Genomic DNA, 13,266 nt, shown 5'->3' on the forward strand with positions numbered 1-13,266 from the left:
GTATCCCAATGCCAAGTGAATCTCATCCACTTGAGCACAGTATCCAAGGCATCCCAGTGCCAAGCACATACTTTGCCACTAGTCATCAATCTTCTTCCTTGTTCTGTGCATGGAGCTTCCCCGGAACTGCGGAGCTCTACTGGGCCCTTACCCATATTGCTGAGGAATTTTACATTCTGGTATGGGACTGATCCAAGGAACGTCACTCACTGGGAACCTGGGGACCATTACAACAAAGCTGTGGAACATGATCTCCCCAAGGGAGGGGGACCTGACTACTCCAGATAGATTTGAAATCCAGGATATCCCCAAATTGTAAAGGAATATTCCTGCAGTCACACAAAGAGAAGCACAGAAGTAACTCAGCAAGGCAGTTACAAAAGGGTGCTTACCCCCAAACCAAGCAAGCACACAAGGTGGGAAGTTTACTGTGTCACCTGATGGTGGGAGCTCTGCCTTGCAGTCTAACATGATGGGCTAATCCCTACTCGGTGCAAAGGGAAGGGGTGTGATGGAGTCAAGTCTTGGGTCTGGCATCCAGAGATTGTCTAAACAGGAATGGACCCAGAGTTTCACAAGACAGAATGCTGGCCCTTGGTGGACTACTCACCTCAGAAAGAAAAGTTCTTCTCATGGTAAGAGTAGATACAAAATAGTAGCTAGATTTTTGCATGGTGTTGGTTTTGCTTATTTGTTCTGTATCCCAGAAGGTTTGTCAGCCAAGCAGTTTTAGTTCAAAACAAGAAAATATTAATTTTTCAGTGCAAGCTAAAACATTTGTGGTGTCAGCATTCATGCTAAGTTTGGTCAATAATTTAAAACTTAACAAAGCCAGAAATAGGAATTAAGTAAATGGATAAGAAGGATTTAGTAAAGACCAGCACTGAGTTGGTGACTTTTAGCTCTGAGCATAAGATCCCTGGAGAGTTTAAGAAATGTGCAGTATCTAGAACAGAGGTTCTCAGCCTGTGGGTCATGACCCCTTTGGGGATCAAATGACCCTTTCGTATATCCCACAAATCATATTTATATTACTATTCATAACAGTAGCAAAATTACAGTTAGGAAGTAGCAGCAAGGGCTGGAGAGATGGCTCAGAGGTTAAGAGCATTGCCTGCTCTTCCAAAGGTCCTGAGTTCAATTCCCAGCAACCACATGGTGGCTCACAACCATCTGTAATGGGGTCTGGTGCCCTCTTCTGGCCTGCAGGCATACACACAGACAGAATATTGTATACATAATAAATAAATATTTTTTAAAAAAAGGAAGTAGCAGCAAAAAGAATTTTATGGCTGAGGATCACCACGCATGAGGAGCTGTGTTAAAGGGTCAGCCCAGCACTGGGAAGGTTGAGAACCACTGCTCTAGAGAGTCTGTTAAATTATTCTTGACCAGTGCGATGGTTCAGTGGGTAAAAGTGCTTGCTAAGTAAGCCTGGCAGCCTGAGTTCATCTGCAGACCCCGTGGTGGCAAGAAAGAATGAAAAGGATGTAAACAGCCTTCCAGCTGTCCTCCCACCTACACGTGCACACACATTCCAGAACAGAGATTTTAAAAGATTACTAGGACAAGTCTGGGAATTGGGAATTCCTTGAAGGCCCTAGATATAATTCTAATGTGCAGCCACAAGAAGCTCCTGGATTTATTGACAGGCATTTTCAGAAGGTCCCTTCAACGCAACAACCCTCCTTCCTCTAATTTTTTTTTTGGGGGGGGTGTGAAGGGACAAGGTTTCTCTCTAGCCTTGGCTGTCCCAGAACTCACATTTTAGTGGCTGGCCTTGAGCTCAGACCTGCCTGCCTCTGCCTCCCAAGTGCTGGAGTTAAAGGTGTGCACCACCGCCCAGCTTATTCCACTGTTAATGAAGAAAGCACAGAACTTCAGTGCGCACCCTCCTGTAACTGTCAGAGCCGGGCAGACTAATGAAACAGATTGTTGTTTTTTTCTTCCAGCACTAAAAGATGACACAGCGAAGCTTAAAGAGCTCGAAATGGAGCAGAATATCTTGCCATCTCCTCGACCTCCCATTGACATTAATGTCAACAGCCAGGTACTGGGATCTTTTCTGTGTCTCCTTGTTATACAGCATCATCATACTTCCCAGAAAGACATTTGCAGCTGGAGAGGGGTGGGTTGGTTTCATCTTACAGCTTACTGTCCTCCATGAAGGGAAGTGAGAGCAGGAACCTAGGGCAGCAAGTAAAGCAAAAGCCATAGCGGGTGCTGCTCACTGGCTTACTCTCCATGACTTGCTTAGTGTGCTGTCTTCTACAACTCATGACCACCTACCGTAGTGCAGCACCGCCCACAGTGGGCTGGGCTCCACCACATCAGTCATTAACCAGCTGCTCACAGTTTGCCAGCACGCCAGTCTGATGGGAGCGGTTTCTCAGGTGAGATCTCCTATTATGGTGGAAAGTCTGTCTGTTGAGCTCTCACAGACCTGTGTTCCCATTTTAAAAGGTGAAATATGTGACTGTGTAGATGGGGAGGAGGAAAGTTGCATGACAACATTAAGAATTTTAATGAGAAGCTGGGTGGTGGTGGCACATGCCTTTAATCCCAGCACTCGGACAACAGAGACGGGCAGATCTTTGTAAGTTTGAGGCCAACCTGGTCTACAAGAGCTAGTGCCAGGACAAGCTCCAAAGCTGCAGAGAAACCCTGTCTCAAAAAAACAAAATAAATAAATAAATAAACAAACAAATAAATCTTGCTGCACAAAGAAACACTTTCTCAAAACACACACACTCATGAAATAAAAATAAATGCAGAAAAAAATAATTTTAAGGTCAGAAGCAGGCATAGCTCAGTGAGTTCAACACTATCATAAAAATAAATAAAATTTAAGGTTTTTCATGATGGATGTTTGTTTGTTTTTGAGACAGGATTTCTCTGTTCAGTCCTGATTGTCATGTAACTCATTCTGCAGCCCAGTCTAGCCTCAAACTCAGATCTGCCTGCCTCGCCTCTTAAGTCTCGGGACTGCCAAGCTCATGGTGGTTTTTTAAAAGACACATTGAGGGTCTAGAGAGATAGTCAGAGGTTTAGAGCACTGGGTTTGATTCCCAGCACCACGTGGAGGCTCACCCATATATTAGCTCACAGTCCTGTCACTGGAGTCTCAGGGTATGTGATGCCCTCTTCTGACCGCTATGGGCACTGCACTTACCATGCACATACAGTCACGTTCGTACACATAGTTTAAAAACTACATAAGCACAGTGAAAAAGCACTATTGGGCTGACTGAAAGTCATAGGTTAAGTGGTTTGTATTTTTTTTATCTTAATGCCTGTGTTTTGAGGTTTGAAGTGAGAATGGTTGTAATGTGCCAATGATTAAGAAGTACTCAACTCTGCAACATCTTCGGAAAGTGGGAAATGTCAGGACATTTGAGTGAGCCCTGATTGTAAAAGGACATAGAGGATTACTGTGAGCTGAGCTTGGTTCAGAGCCAGAATCCCAGATGGTTGGGAAGCTAAAGCAGAAAAATCGTAAATCCAAGATCTACCAAGGGTATGGTCATTTCAACATCAACCTGACAGCTCAGTGAGAGCCTGTCTCTGAATTCACCAAGAGAAAGGGGTGCATGAGGTCCGTTCAGCCCACAGTAACAGAGAAACAGAGGTGGGGGGACAGGGAGAGGGAGAGACTTTGCTAATAGGAGCTAGGGGTTTGCAGGCAAGATCAAATCTTAAAAAGTGGTTCTCAGACTTTTTTTTCTATCAGAATTATATATGAAAACTTGTTAAAAATTCAAACTTAGAGGGAGGCCCGCTGGTCTTTGGGATGCTGAGCCAAAGGATTACTAGCTCAAGGCCAGTCTGAGCTACATAAGGAGAATCTCTCAAAAAACAAAATTTTTAAATTCAGATTTTGGGGTGCTTCCTAGAGGCTGAAATAAACTCCATTGAGAAACATCAAAATTGGAATAAGTACATCAAATTTGTTCAGACCTGGAAAGTGGTATCTAAGCTAGGCAGTCCTAGGCCCAGCAGCTATTCTGTCATAAATTACTGTTTAAGTTAAGCAAAATATTAAATATAATACGGATTGTTTATATTTCTTTTAAATGTATTAGTATACCTCCATTTATTTCTGATAGCTAATTTGTCACTATTTATTAAGTGGGTCTGTTATTTGTGGTTTTCATCAGTATGTTTGAGAATGTTTACATATTTTAATGTTTACAATATGTTAATTGTTACATATACTTTGTTACAAAACGTCAACTCCTTCCATGGTGACAACTCCAGAGTTATAACCATAAAATATGAATGCTCAGGACCTTTTTATATCATAGGACCTAATTCCTATCTTTAAGCAGCTACGGTACTGAAATGATTGAATTAAGACATTCATGGAGGATATGTGACTCCTGCTGACGTTTACCCCAGGAGGACTCCAGATTAGACCCTCTAGGGCAGTTCTTTGGTCTGCAGCTCCTTCTCTGCAGCAGATGGCTGCAGGAGTGAGTAGCTCCAACAGGAGATGCCTGAAGTGTATTATTTCCTGGTTGTCTGAAGACAAACGTTCAACATTCCTGTTTCCACATAACTATGGCCTCTCGAGTGATTTTATTTTTTAATATTCAGGAAGAAGTGGTAAAGTTGACTGAGAAATGTCTTAATAATGCCATTGAGAGCCCAGGATTGAATGCAGTAAGGGTTCCTCCTGACTTCAAGAGCAATATTTTGAAGGCTCAAGTAGAAGCAGTGCATAAGGTAAGCTTTCTCCAGTAGCTATGGTCCTGATGTGTGCTGGCCAGTTTTATGTCATCTTGATACAGTTACAGTAATGAGAGAGCAGAAACTGAGAAAAGGCCTCTAAAGGTTGGGTTGCAGGTAGGCCTGCTGGGCATTTTCTTAATTAGGGATTGGTGGGATGGACCCAGCTTATTGTGGGTGCTGTCACCCCTGAGCTGGTAGTCCTTTGTCCTATAAGAAGGCAGACTGAGCAACCATGAAGAACAAGCCAGGAAGCAGCACTCCTCCATAGCCCCTGCATCAGCTCCTGCCTCTGGATTTCTGCCCCGCTTGAGTTCCTCTCGTGAATTCCTTCAGTCTTGGGCATCCCTGTGGAAGTGTAAGCCAAATAAACCCTTTCCTTCCCAAGTTGCTTTGGTCATGGTGTTTCATCACAGCAATAGTGACTCTTAGCTAGGACATGATACCAGACAAACACAAAGCATACATAGCAGTTTAGATGATAAATGTAAGATATGAAAGTCTAGGATTTAGAATCTCATTTCTATTCTGTCCCCTTCCAACTTTGTGTTTTGGGGCAAATTAGTTTATTTTTCACGCTTTGTTTTCTCTTTTAAATAAGATAATGATAATGCCTTCCTTAAGATGCTTTGTAAGAATGAAATAAAGTAATAAATGCAAAGTAGAAACATAACAAACACTAAAAAGTATGGCCCAGTTGAGCATGGTAAATACACAGTACTCGGGAAGCAGAGACAGGTATATCTCTTGAGTCCCAGGCCAGCCAGGGTTATATAGTGATACCATGTCTAAAATAAAATAAAATAAAATAAAAGGCCCTGATAGTAACAGTCACTGTAACAGCTGATGTGATTAACATATAATCTGAATTTCTTTAATGTTCTTAGGAAAGGGCCAAGGAACTGGTTTGTCCCCTGAGACTGGTTTCTTGACCTTGGACTTCCCAGCTTCTAGCAGAGTGGTGTGAATGCTTATTTGTATGCTCTCTGGCTCACGGCATCTTACAGCAGACTAAATGGACAAAAACAACATGATCTTACATTTCAATTGTTCGTTTCTGATTGAATAAAATGAGAAATAATTTTAATACCTTTAAATAATTACAAGGACCTTATAGTGACAATCACTTTATTTTTATTTTTTTATTTTTTATTTTTTTTTTTGGTTTTTTCGAGACAGGGTTTCTCTGTGGCTTTGGACCTTTCCTGGAACTAGCTCTGTAGATCAGGCTGGTCTCGAACTCACAGAGATCCGCCTGCCTCTGCCTCCCGAGTGCTGGGATTAAAGGCGTGCGCCACCATCGCCCGGCTGACAACCACTTTATAAAGAAAATTCTAGGAGCAGATGCCTTCATGGTAAATATCTACCCAATTTTTTATTTTTTATTTATATATTTTGAGAAATGATCTCTCAATTGTGTAGCTCTGGCTGTCCTGGAACTCACTGTGTAGACAAGGCTGGCCTTAAACTCAGAGAGTTCTGTCTGCCTCCCAAATGCTGTGGTTAAAGATATGCACCACCATACCTGGCTTTATACTATATTTTTAAAAGAAGCAATAACAATAATATACAGATTCTTTCAGGACAGAAAGAAGAGTTTCCTGATTTACACTGTAAGTGTCTTTCTCATACCAAAACATACAGTTATACTTTATGATCAACAAGGTGTGTGTCAGCCGGGCGGTGGTGGCGCGCGCCTTTAATCCCAGCACTCGGAAGTCAGAGGCAGGCGGATCTCTGGGAGTACAAGACCAGCCTGGTCTACAAGAGCTAGTTCCAGGACAGGCTCCAAAGCTGCAGAGAAACCCTGTCTTGAAAAAAAAAACAAAAACAAAAACAAAAAAACAAGGTGTGTATCAGGAGAAAATTTGGTTTATCATTCAAAACCCATACAGTTTACATATTTACAAATATGTACAGTTAGGCCAGGGGTGGTGACACAAGCCTTTAATCCCAACTCTTGGGAGGCAGAAGCACATGGATCTCTGATTTTATAGGGGCTACCCCGTGACCTTTAAATCCAGTACAAACTTAAACATTACCTAGTTTGGCTGCCAGCATAGGAAACAGCCTTAGCCCACTCTGAACCACAGTTCTGTGTGTTCTAACCCTGAAGAAACACTTCTCAGAAGATTTAACCTCAGCAATGCTGGTCTCTTCTTAATCACAGTAGATTTTTCAGTCTCAGTAAAGTTGGGTAAAACTGAGCTCTTCAGAAAAACTTCTGGATTTCTTACTTAAAATATTCCTCACAAGCCGGGCGGTGGTGGCGCACACCTTTAATCCCAGCACTCGGGAGGCAGAGGCAGGCGGATCTCTGTGAGTTCGAGACCAGCCTGGTCTACAAGAGCTAGTTCCTGGACAGGCTCCAAAAACCACAGAGAAACCCTGTCTCGAAAAAACCAAAAAAAAAAAAAAAATATTCCTCACATTTGAGAGACCAAATATATAGCTATACATATTCTTTTTATCATGTAAATTTGAAAAAATGCTGGCTTTGAATCTTTGTGAATTTTGTTTGCATTGGGTAAAAAATCTGTAATGTCTTGAGTAGTTAATGGCTGTGTGGTAAGAAAATGTGCCAAGCATATTCAACATTCTGAACTTTATTATTATTATTATTGTTGTTGTTGTTGTTGTTGTTGTCTACTGACCTGGTTGTTGGATAGAATTATATATTAGGTATGGTATGGTACTGGTAAGATATAATTACCTCTTATTTGAACTGAAGCAAGTTAGTTTTTCTGTTTTTACAGGAAAGAAAGATAAAATTGTTACTTGAATATCTTTCCAATGATTCAGTGTTTATTATTATTTTATTTTCTTAGGCTTCAAGAGAAGATAGTTTAACTCAAAAAAATGCCAGCACTCAGGATGCTGCCACAAACAGGTACAATCCTGGCGAAAGTGAATTAAGTTGTTTTTCTTATTTGTTTTTCCTGCTGCCTCTTCTTTGTCTATCATATTTATTTGAAGGACATTGAATTCACTCTTCACTGTCCAGCAGAGAGCCAGCTAGTGTCTAGTTTAGTTTGTCTGAAGATATTCTTTTTTTTTTTTTTTTTTTTTCAAGACAGCGTTTCTCTTTGGCTTTGGAGCCTGTCCTGGAACTCGCTCTGTAGACCAGGCTGGTCTCGAACTCCCAGAGATCCGACTGCCTCTGCCTCCTGAGTGCTGGGATTAAAGGCCTGCGCCACCATCGCCCAGTTTGTCTGAAGATATTCTTAGTCGTTCTGCATTCTCAGTTCTCTTTCATGGGTTCCAGCTCTGGAGCAGAACCCCATGTTTAGTTGGTGTGGCTGTGATTCCTGAGCACCAACACTCAGCCATGAGCTGAGCCAATGTCTTGCTTTCCTCCTTCCCTTCTGCTGCTTTTCTCCTTAATGTGTTGTCGTTTGTTTGTGCTCTTGCTCGTTTGTCCCTTGTTCTTACCTCTGATTTTTTGTTCATCCCTGTATCCTATGAGCTGGTCTTTTGCTGCTGTCTGTTTTTTTTATCAGTTTCAAGTTAATGGGTAGTGGACCAACTCCCCTTAGCCTTTCTGTTGGACACAGTTACTTTTTTAACAGACCCACTCAGCCCTTGTTTCTCTGAGAGTATCTTCATTTCTCCCTCATTCTTGAAGGATAGCTCCCTTGGATGTAGGATGAGATGATATTTCTTCCTTTCCTAGTAACACTTCTAAATATGTCACACAATGCTGTCTCATCTTGGATTTTTCCATTTGTGCTGTTTTGTTTTGGGTGTGTTGTTGTTGATGATGATTTGGCAATTTTATTTTTAATTGAAAAAGAGTTTTTTCATACTCTGTCTTCTGATCGTGCTTTTTCCCTCCCACAACTCATCCCAGATCCTCCCTACTTTGCTACTCCACAACCTGTCTTTCTCTTTAAAAAACAAAATCCCCAAACCAAATGGAAAAAAGTAATCTTTCTCTCTCTTGCATGCACACACACACACACACACCCACCACAGACACACAAAGTCAGAAACAAAATATATAAGCAAAATCTAATAAGACAAAAAGATGCCCAAACAAAGCAATTTGAGACAAAAAGATGGCACAAATAATGTCCATTTTACGCTGGCCATCTCCTGCTGAGACCTCCCCTGAAGTATGGCTTATATACTTAGTGAGATTCTCGTGGAGAAGACTAAATTTCATTTGCAAGAAGGTGTAAGCTGCAGAGAGCTTCTTAGCTAGAAATGGGAGCCTGTGCCGTGGCCACTTCCCCCTTTCAATAATGAGACCCTGTCTGGCTTAGACCTGTATAGGCCCTGTGTTTGTTGCCAAAGTCTCTGAATTCATATGTCATCAGTCCTATTGTGTCTGGGGTCATCTCACTGTTTGATGGAAGTCATCCATACTCTCTGGCTCTTACAATCTCTTCCTGTTTTTTCAACATAGCTCTCTGATCCCTAAGAAGAGGGTTTGAAGACATCCAATTTAGGATATAGTGCTCCAAAATCTCTGACTCTGTACATTGCACAGTTGTAGGCCTCTGTGTTAATTCCCATCCACTGCAAGAAGCTTCTCGGAGGATGGCTGAGCAGAATGTCACGAGGAGTCATTTTATAGCAGGACTATAGTGTTTGGTCTTCTCCTAGGCACATTGCCCATCCAGGCTCGGGTTCCTGGCCACCCAAGCAGTCAGGTATGGGTTCTAGCTCCTGGAGTGGGCCTTAAGGCCAATCAGAGACTTATCCCCACAACATCTGTGCTACTATTGCACCAGCATATTTTGCAGGCAAGATCACAAGACTGGTCTGATGGTTACCTTCTCCTCTAGTAGTTTGCAGAGCACCTTCCAGTACCATTGATGCCAGCTGGAGGAGTAAAGCCTCTATCATACAGCAGCTTGACTTCTCCATGTTTAATGATTTTGTGTCAGTGTTGTCTTCAGTGATCGGTTGTGAAGACCAACAATGACCTAGGCCTGACGTGTTTGGGGTTTTCTTAGTGCCCCTTTGATTAACTACTCGATTAGATATAACACATTCCTGCATTGAAGGTTGGTTTCATTTGGCAAAAGATGTCTAGGTCTAGATGTCCTCCCTTGTTGACTCCATTTGGATTTCTTTCATGTGTGTATATGTTTTAGGAAGCTTCTTGTCGGAAACCAGCTTCATGAGAGAACCACTTACCACGGTAGGGGCATGGGGATTAGAAAAATAAGTAAAGAAAATGAAGACGCGAGTGAAAATAGCAAACAGAAACATAGGGTAGTATCGGGAGGGAGTTCCAGAGAAAACTGAAAATTCACCCACATTTAATTTCCGTTTGCTTAAATACTCCGACCCCAAAAGGAAGGAGTAAGATTTAAAACAAAACAAAACAAAAAACTGCATTAACATGATACAAGGAATGAACAGACTAATTGAAAGGTTACGGACTACATTCTTAGTTAAATATTCTGTTGCTAAAACAAAACAAGTAATGCTCATACCCTAGACCAAAACATTCTGTAGGCAAACCACTTTCTGGGTGGAATCCATTGTTATCTCGCTAAGGGAATAGGAACCTAGTTGGATCTTTAGACTTTTGTTTGGGGTAGAAACATCTACTTCTTAATACCTGAAATATCAGGTCTGGTTATTAGCCACACCTGTTGTCTGAACTGTTGACAACTTTGAGAGAACAGAAGTTCCAGCTCTCTGACCATTAGTCAAGGTAGAATGGACCCATACCTATGGGCCCTGTCGGCTTCTACAGTAGTAGGTTTCTTAGTTGTCCTTCCCCATATCCTACCTTATCCTTCTTTTCCATCCTTCTCCCCATTTAATATCCCTCACACACCAAGGTTCCCCCCCCCCATGTCTTCATAAAAGTGTATTCTATTTACCTTTCCTTAGGAGGTTCTCTCCTCCCCTGTCCCCCAGTCCCTTCCTAGGTACCTAGCCTCCATGTTTATACAGATCATAGCATACATATCAGAGGCTTAAAAACCAGCATTCATGAAGCTGGAAAGGAGGCTCAGTGGGTAGGAGCAGTGACTGCTCTTCCAGAGGACCATGTTCGATTTTTAACACCCACATGGCAGCTCACAACTGTCTGTAACTCCTTTACACAGACATATGTACAAGCAAAACACCAATGCACATAAAATAAAAATAAATCATTAAAAAAACCAACATCCCCATATGTAAAAGAAAACATACAGTGTTTGTATAATTCATTTAGGGTGGTTTTTCCCCTAACTCCATCCATTTACCTATGAAATTCATAATTTTGTTTTTTTGGGTTTTTTTGTTTTTTTGGGTTTTCTTTTTGGTTTTTCGAGACAGGGTTTCTCTGTGGCTTTGGAGCCTGTCCTGGAACTAGCTCTTGTAGACCAGGCTGGTCTCGAACTCACAGAGATCCGCCTGCCTCTGCCTCCCGAGTGCTGGGATTAAAGGCGTGCGCCACCATCGCCCGGCGAAAATCATAATTTTGTAACAGATAAATAATACTCCATTGTATAAATGTACCACATTTTCATTATCTGCTCATCAGTTGATAAACTTAGACTGTTTACAATTTCCGGATATTATGAATAGAGCAGCAATGAATGTGGTTGAGCAAGTGTCTCTGTAGTAGGTTTAGTGTCCTTTGGGTATATGCCCAAGAGTGTTATAGGTGGAGGTTAAGGTAGATTTATTCCAAGCTTCCTGAGGAACCAACACACTGGTTTCCATAGTGACTATATGAATTTGTACTCCCACCAGTAATGAACAAGGGCTCCCCTTCCTCCACATCCTCATCATCATCAGCTATCATTTGTTTTATTGACCTTGGCCATTCTGACCAGTGTAAGATGAAATCTCAAAGTAGTTTTTATTTTCATTTCCCTGTTGACTAATGATGATGAACATTCTGTTAAGTGTTTCTCAACCACTTGCATGTTATCTTTTTGAGAACGCTGCTTAGTTCTATCTCATTTTTTAATTGGGTCATTTGTTTTTTTGATGTCCAGTTGTATGTGTGTGTTTTTAGTTCTTTATGTATTTTAGACAGTAACCCTCTAACAGATGTATAATTGGTAGAAATCTTTTCCCATTGTGTGGCCTGCCACTTTGTCCAAATGGCAATGTCTCCTTTGCCATGGTGAGGCTTTCAGGTTGTTGGTCTTAGGCCTGGGTTACTGGTGTCTTGTTCAGAAAGTCTTTTTCTGTGTCTGAGCTCAAGACTGTTCCCCCACATGCTCTTCGCTCAGATTCGGGCATCTTTCGTTGAGGTCCTTGATCCCCTTGGAAGTGAGTTGTGTGCAGGGTGATGAATGCGCATCTATTTGCGTTCTTTCATGTAGCCATCCAGTTTGGTCAGTGCCGTTTGTTGAAGATGTTGTCTTTTTTCCAGTGTGTATTTCTGGCTTCTTTATCAAAAACCAGGTGCCCATGGGTGTGTGGACTTAGTCTGGGTCTTCATTTTGATTTCATTGATTGATGTGTTTGTTTTTAAGCCAATATCAAGCTGTTTTTATTACTATAGCTCTGTAGTCCATCTTAAAATCTAGGATGATGATACCTTCATCAGCTCTTTCATTATTCAGGATTGTTTTAGCTTTTTTAGAGTATTTCCATATGAAGTTGAAAATTAGGTTTGAAAAGTTCTGTGAAGAATTGTGTTGGAATTTTAATGGGAATTGCATTGAGTCTATAGATTGCTTTTGATAGGATGACCATTTTCACTATATGAATCCTACCAATTCATGAGCATGGGAGATCTTACATCTTCTAATGTCCTCTTCAATTTTCTCAGTATCTTGAAGTTTTGTTTTGTTTTGTTTTTGAATACAGTATTCTGTCTGCATACATGTCTGCATTCCAGAAAAGCGCATCAGATCTCATTATAGATGGTTGTAAGCCTCCATGTGATTGCTGAGAATTGAACTCAGGACCTCTGGAAGAAACAATCAGTGCTCTCGTATTTGGAGCCGTCCCTCCAGCCCTTAAAGTTTTTATTATACAAGTCTTTCACTTGCCTTTTTGGTTATGTGTGTGTGTGTGTGTGTGTGTGTGTGTGTGTGTTGTCTTACTGCTCTAGCTAAGAATTCAAGTACTATATTGAATAGGTATAGAGAGAGTGAACAACCTTGTCTTATTCTTCTTGATTTTAGTAGAAATGCTTTGAGTTTCTCTCCATTTATGTTGGCTATGGGCTTGCTGTAAATTGCCTTTATTCTATTTAAATATGTTCCTTGTATCCCTAGTCTCCTAGTTTCCTTGGTGTCTGTTGTAATGTCCCCTTTCATCTCTAATTTTATTAATTTCGATCTTTTCTGTGTATCTTTGATTTATTGGGCTAAGGGTCGGTTAAGTCTCTCTGATTTTGTCAAAGAACCAACTTGTTTCATTATTCTTTGTAAATTTTTTGGCTGTTTGTTTTCTATTTCACTGATTTCGGCCCTGGGTTTGATTATTTCTTGCCCACTGTGTCTACTCTTTGGGGGTGTTATTTGTTCTTTATGTTCTAGAACTTTCAGGTATGCCATTAAGTTATTATATAAGATCTCACCAGTTAGCCGGGCATTGGTGGCGCACGCCTTTAATCCCAGCACT

General features: G+C 41.2%; 1 protein-coding gene across 2 annotated transcripts in view; it reads left to right on the forward strand.

Annotated features, from left to right (window-relative positions):
• The window catches only part of Epb41l5 (erythrocyte membrane protein band 4.1 like 5), a 113,061-nt gene that overhangs the window by 82,168 nt on the left and 17,627 nt on the right, over positions 1-13,266 (forward strand). For both annotated transcript variants that reach the window (XM_013346693.2, XM_026779806.1), the window contains exons 18-20: positions 1,953-2,050; positions 4,597-4,725; positions 7,557-7,618. In XM_013346693.2, the coding sequence (XP_013202147.1) occupies positions 1,953-2,050; positions 4,597-4,725; positions 7,557-7,618 (289 nt within the window). The remainder of the gene's footprint in view (positions 1-1,952; positions 2,051-4,596; positions 4,726-7,556; positions 7,619-13,266) is intronic.

This window comes from Microtus ochrogaster, chromosome 6, assembly GCF_000317375.1.
Source record: "Microtus ochrogaster isolate Prairie Vole_2 chromosome 6, MicOch1.0, whole genome shotgun sequence".
In the NCBI taxonomy this organism is placed as follows: domain Eukaryota; kingdom Metazoa; phylum Chordata; class Mammalia; order Rodentia; family Cricetidae; genus Microtus; species Microtus ochrogaster.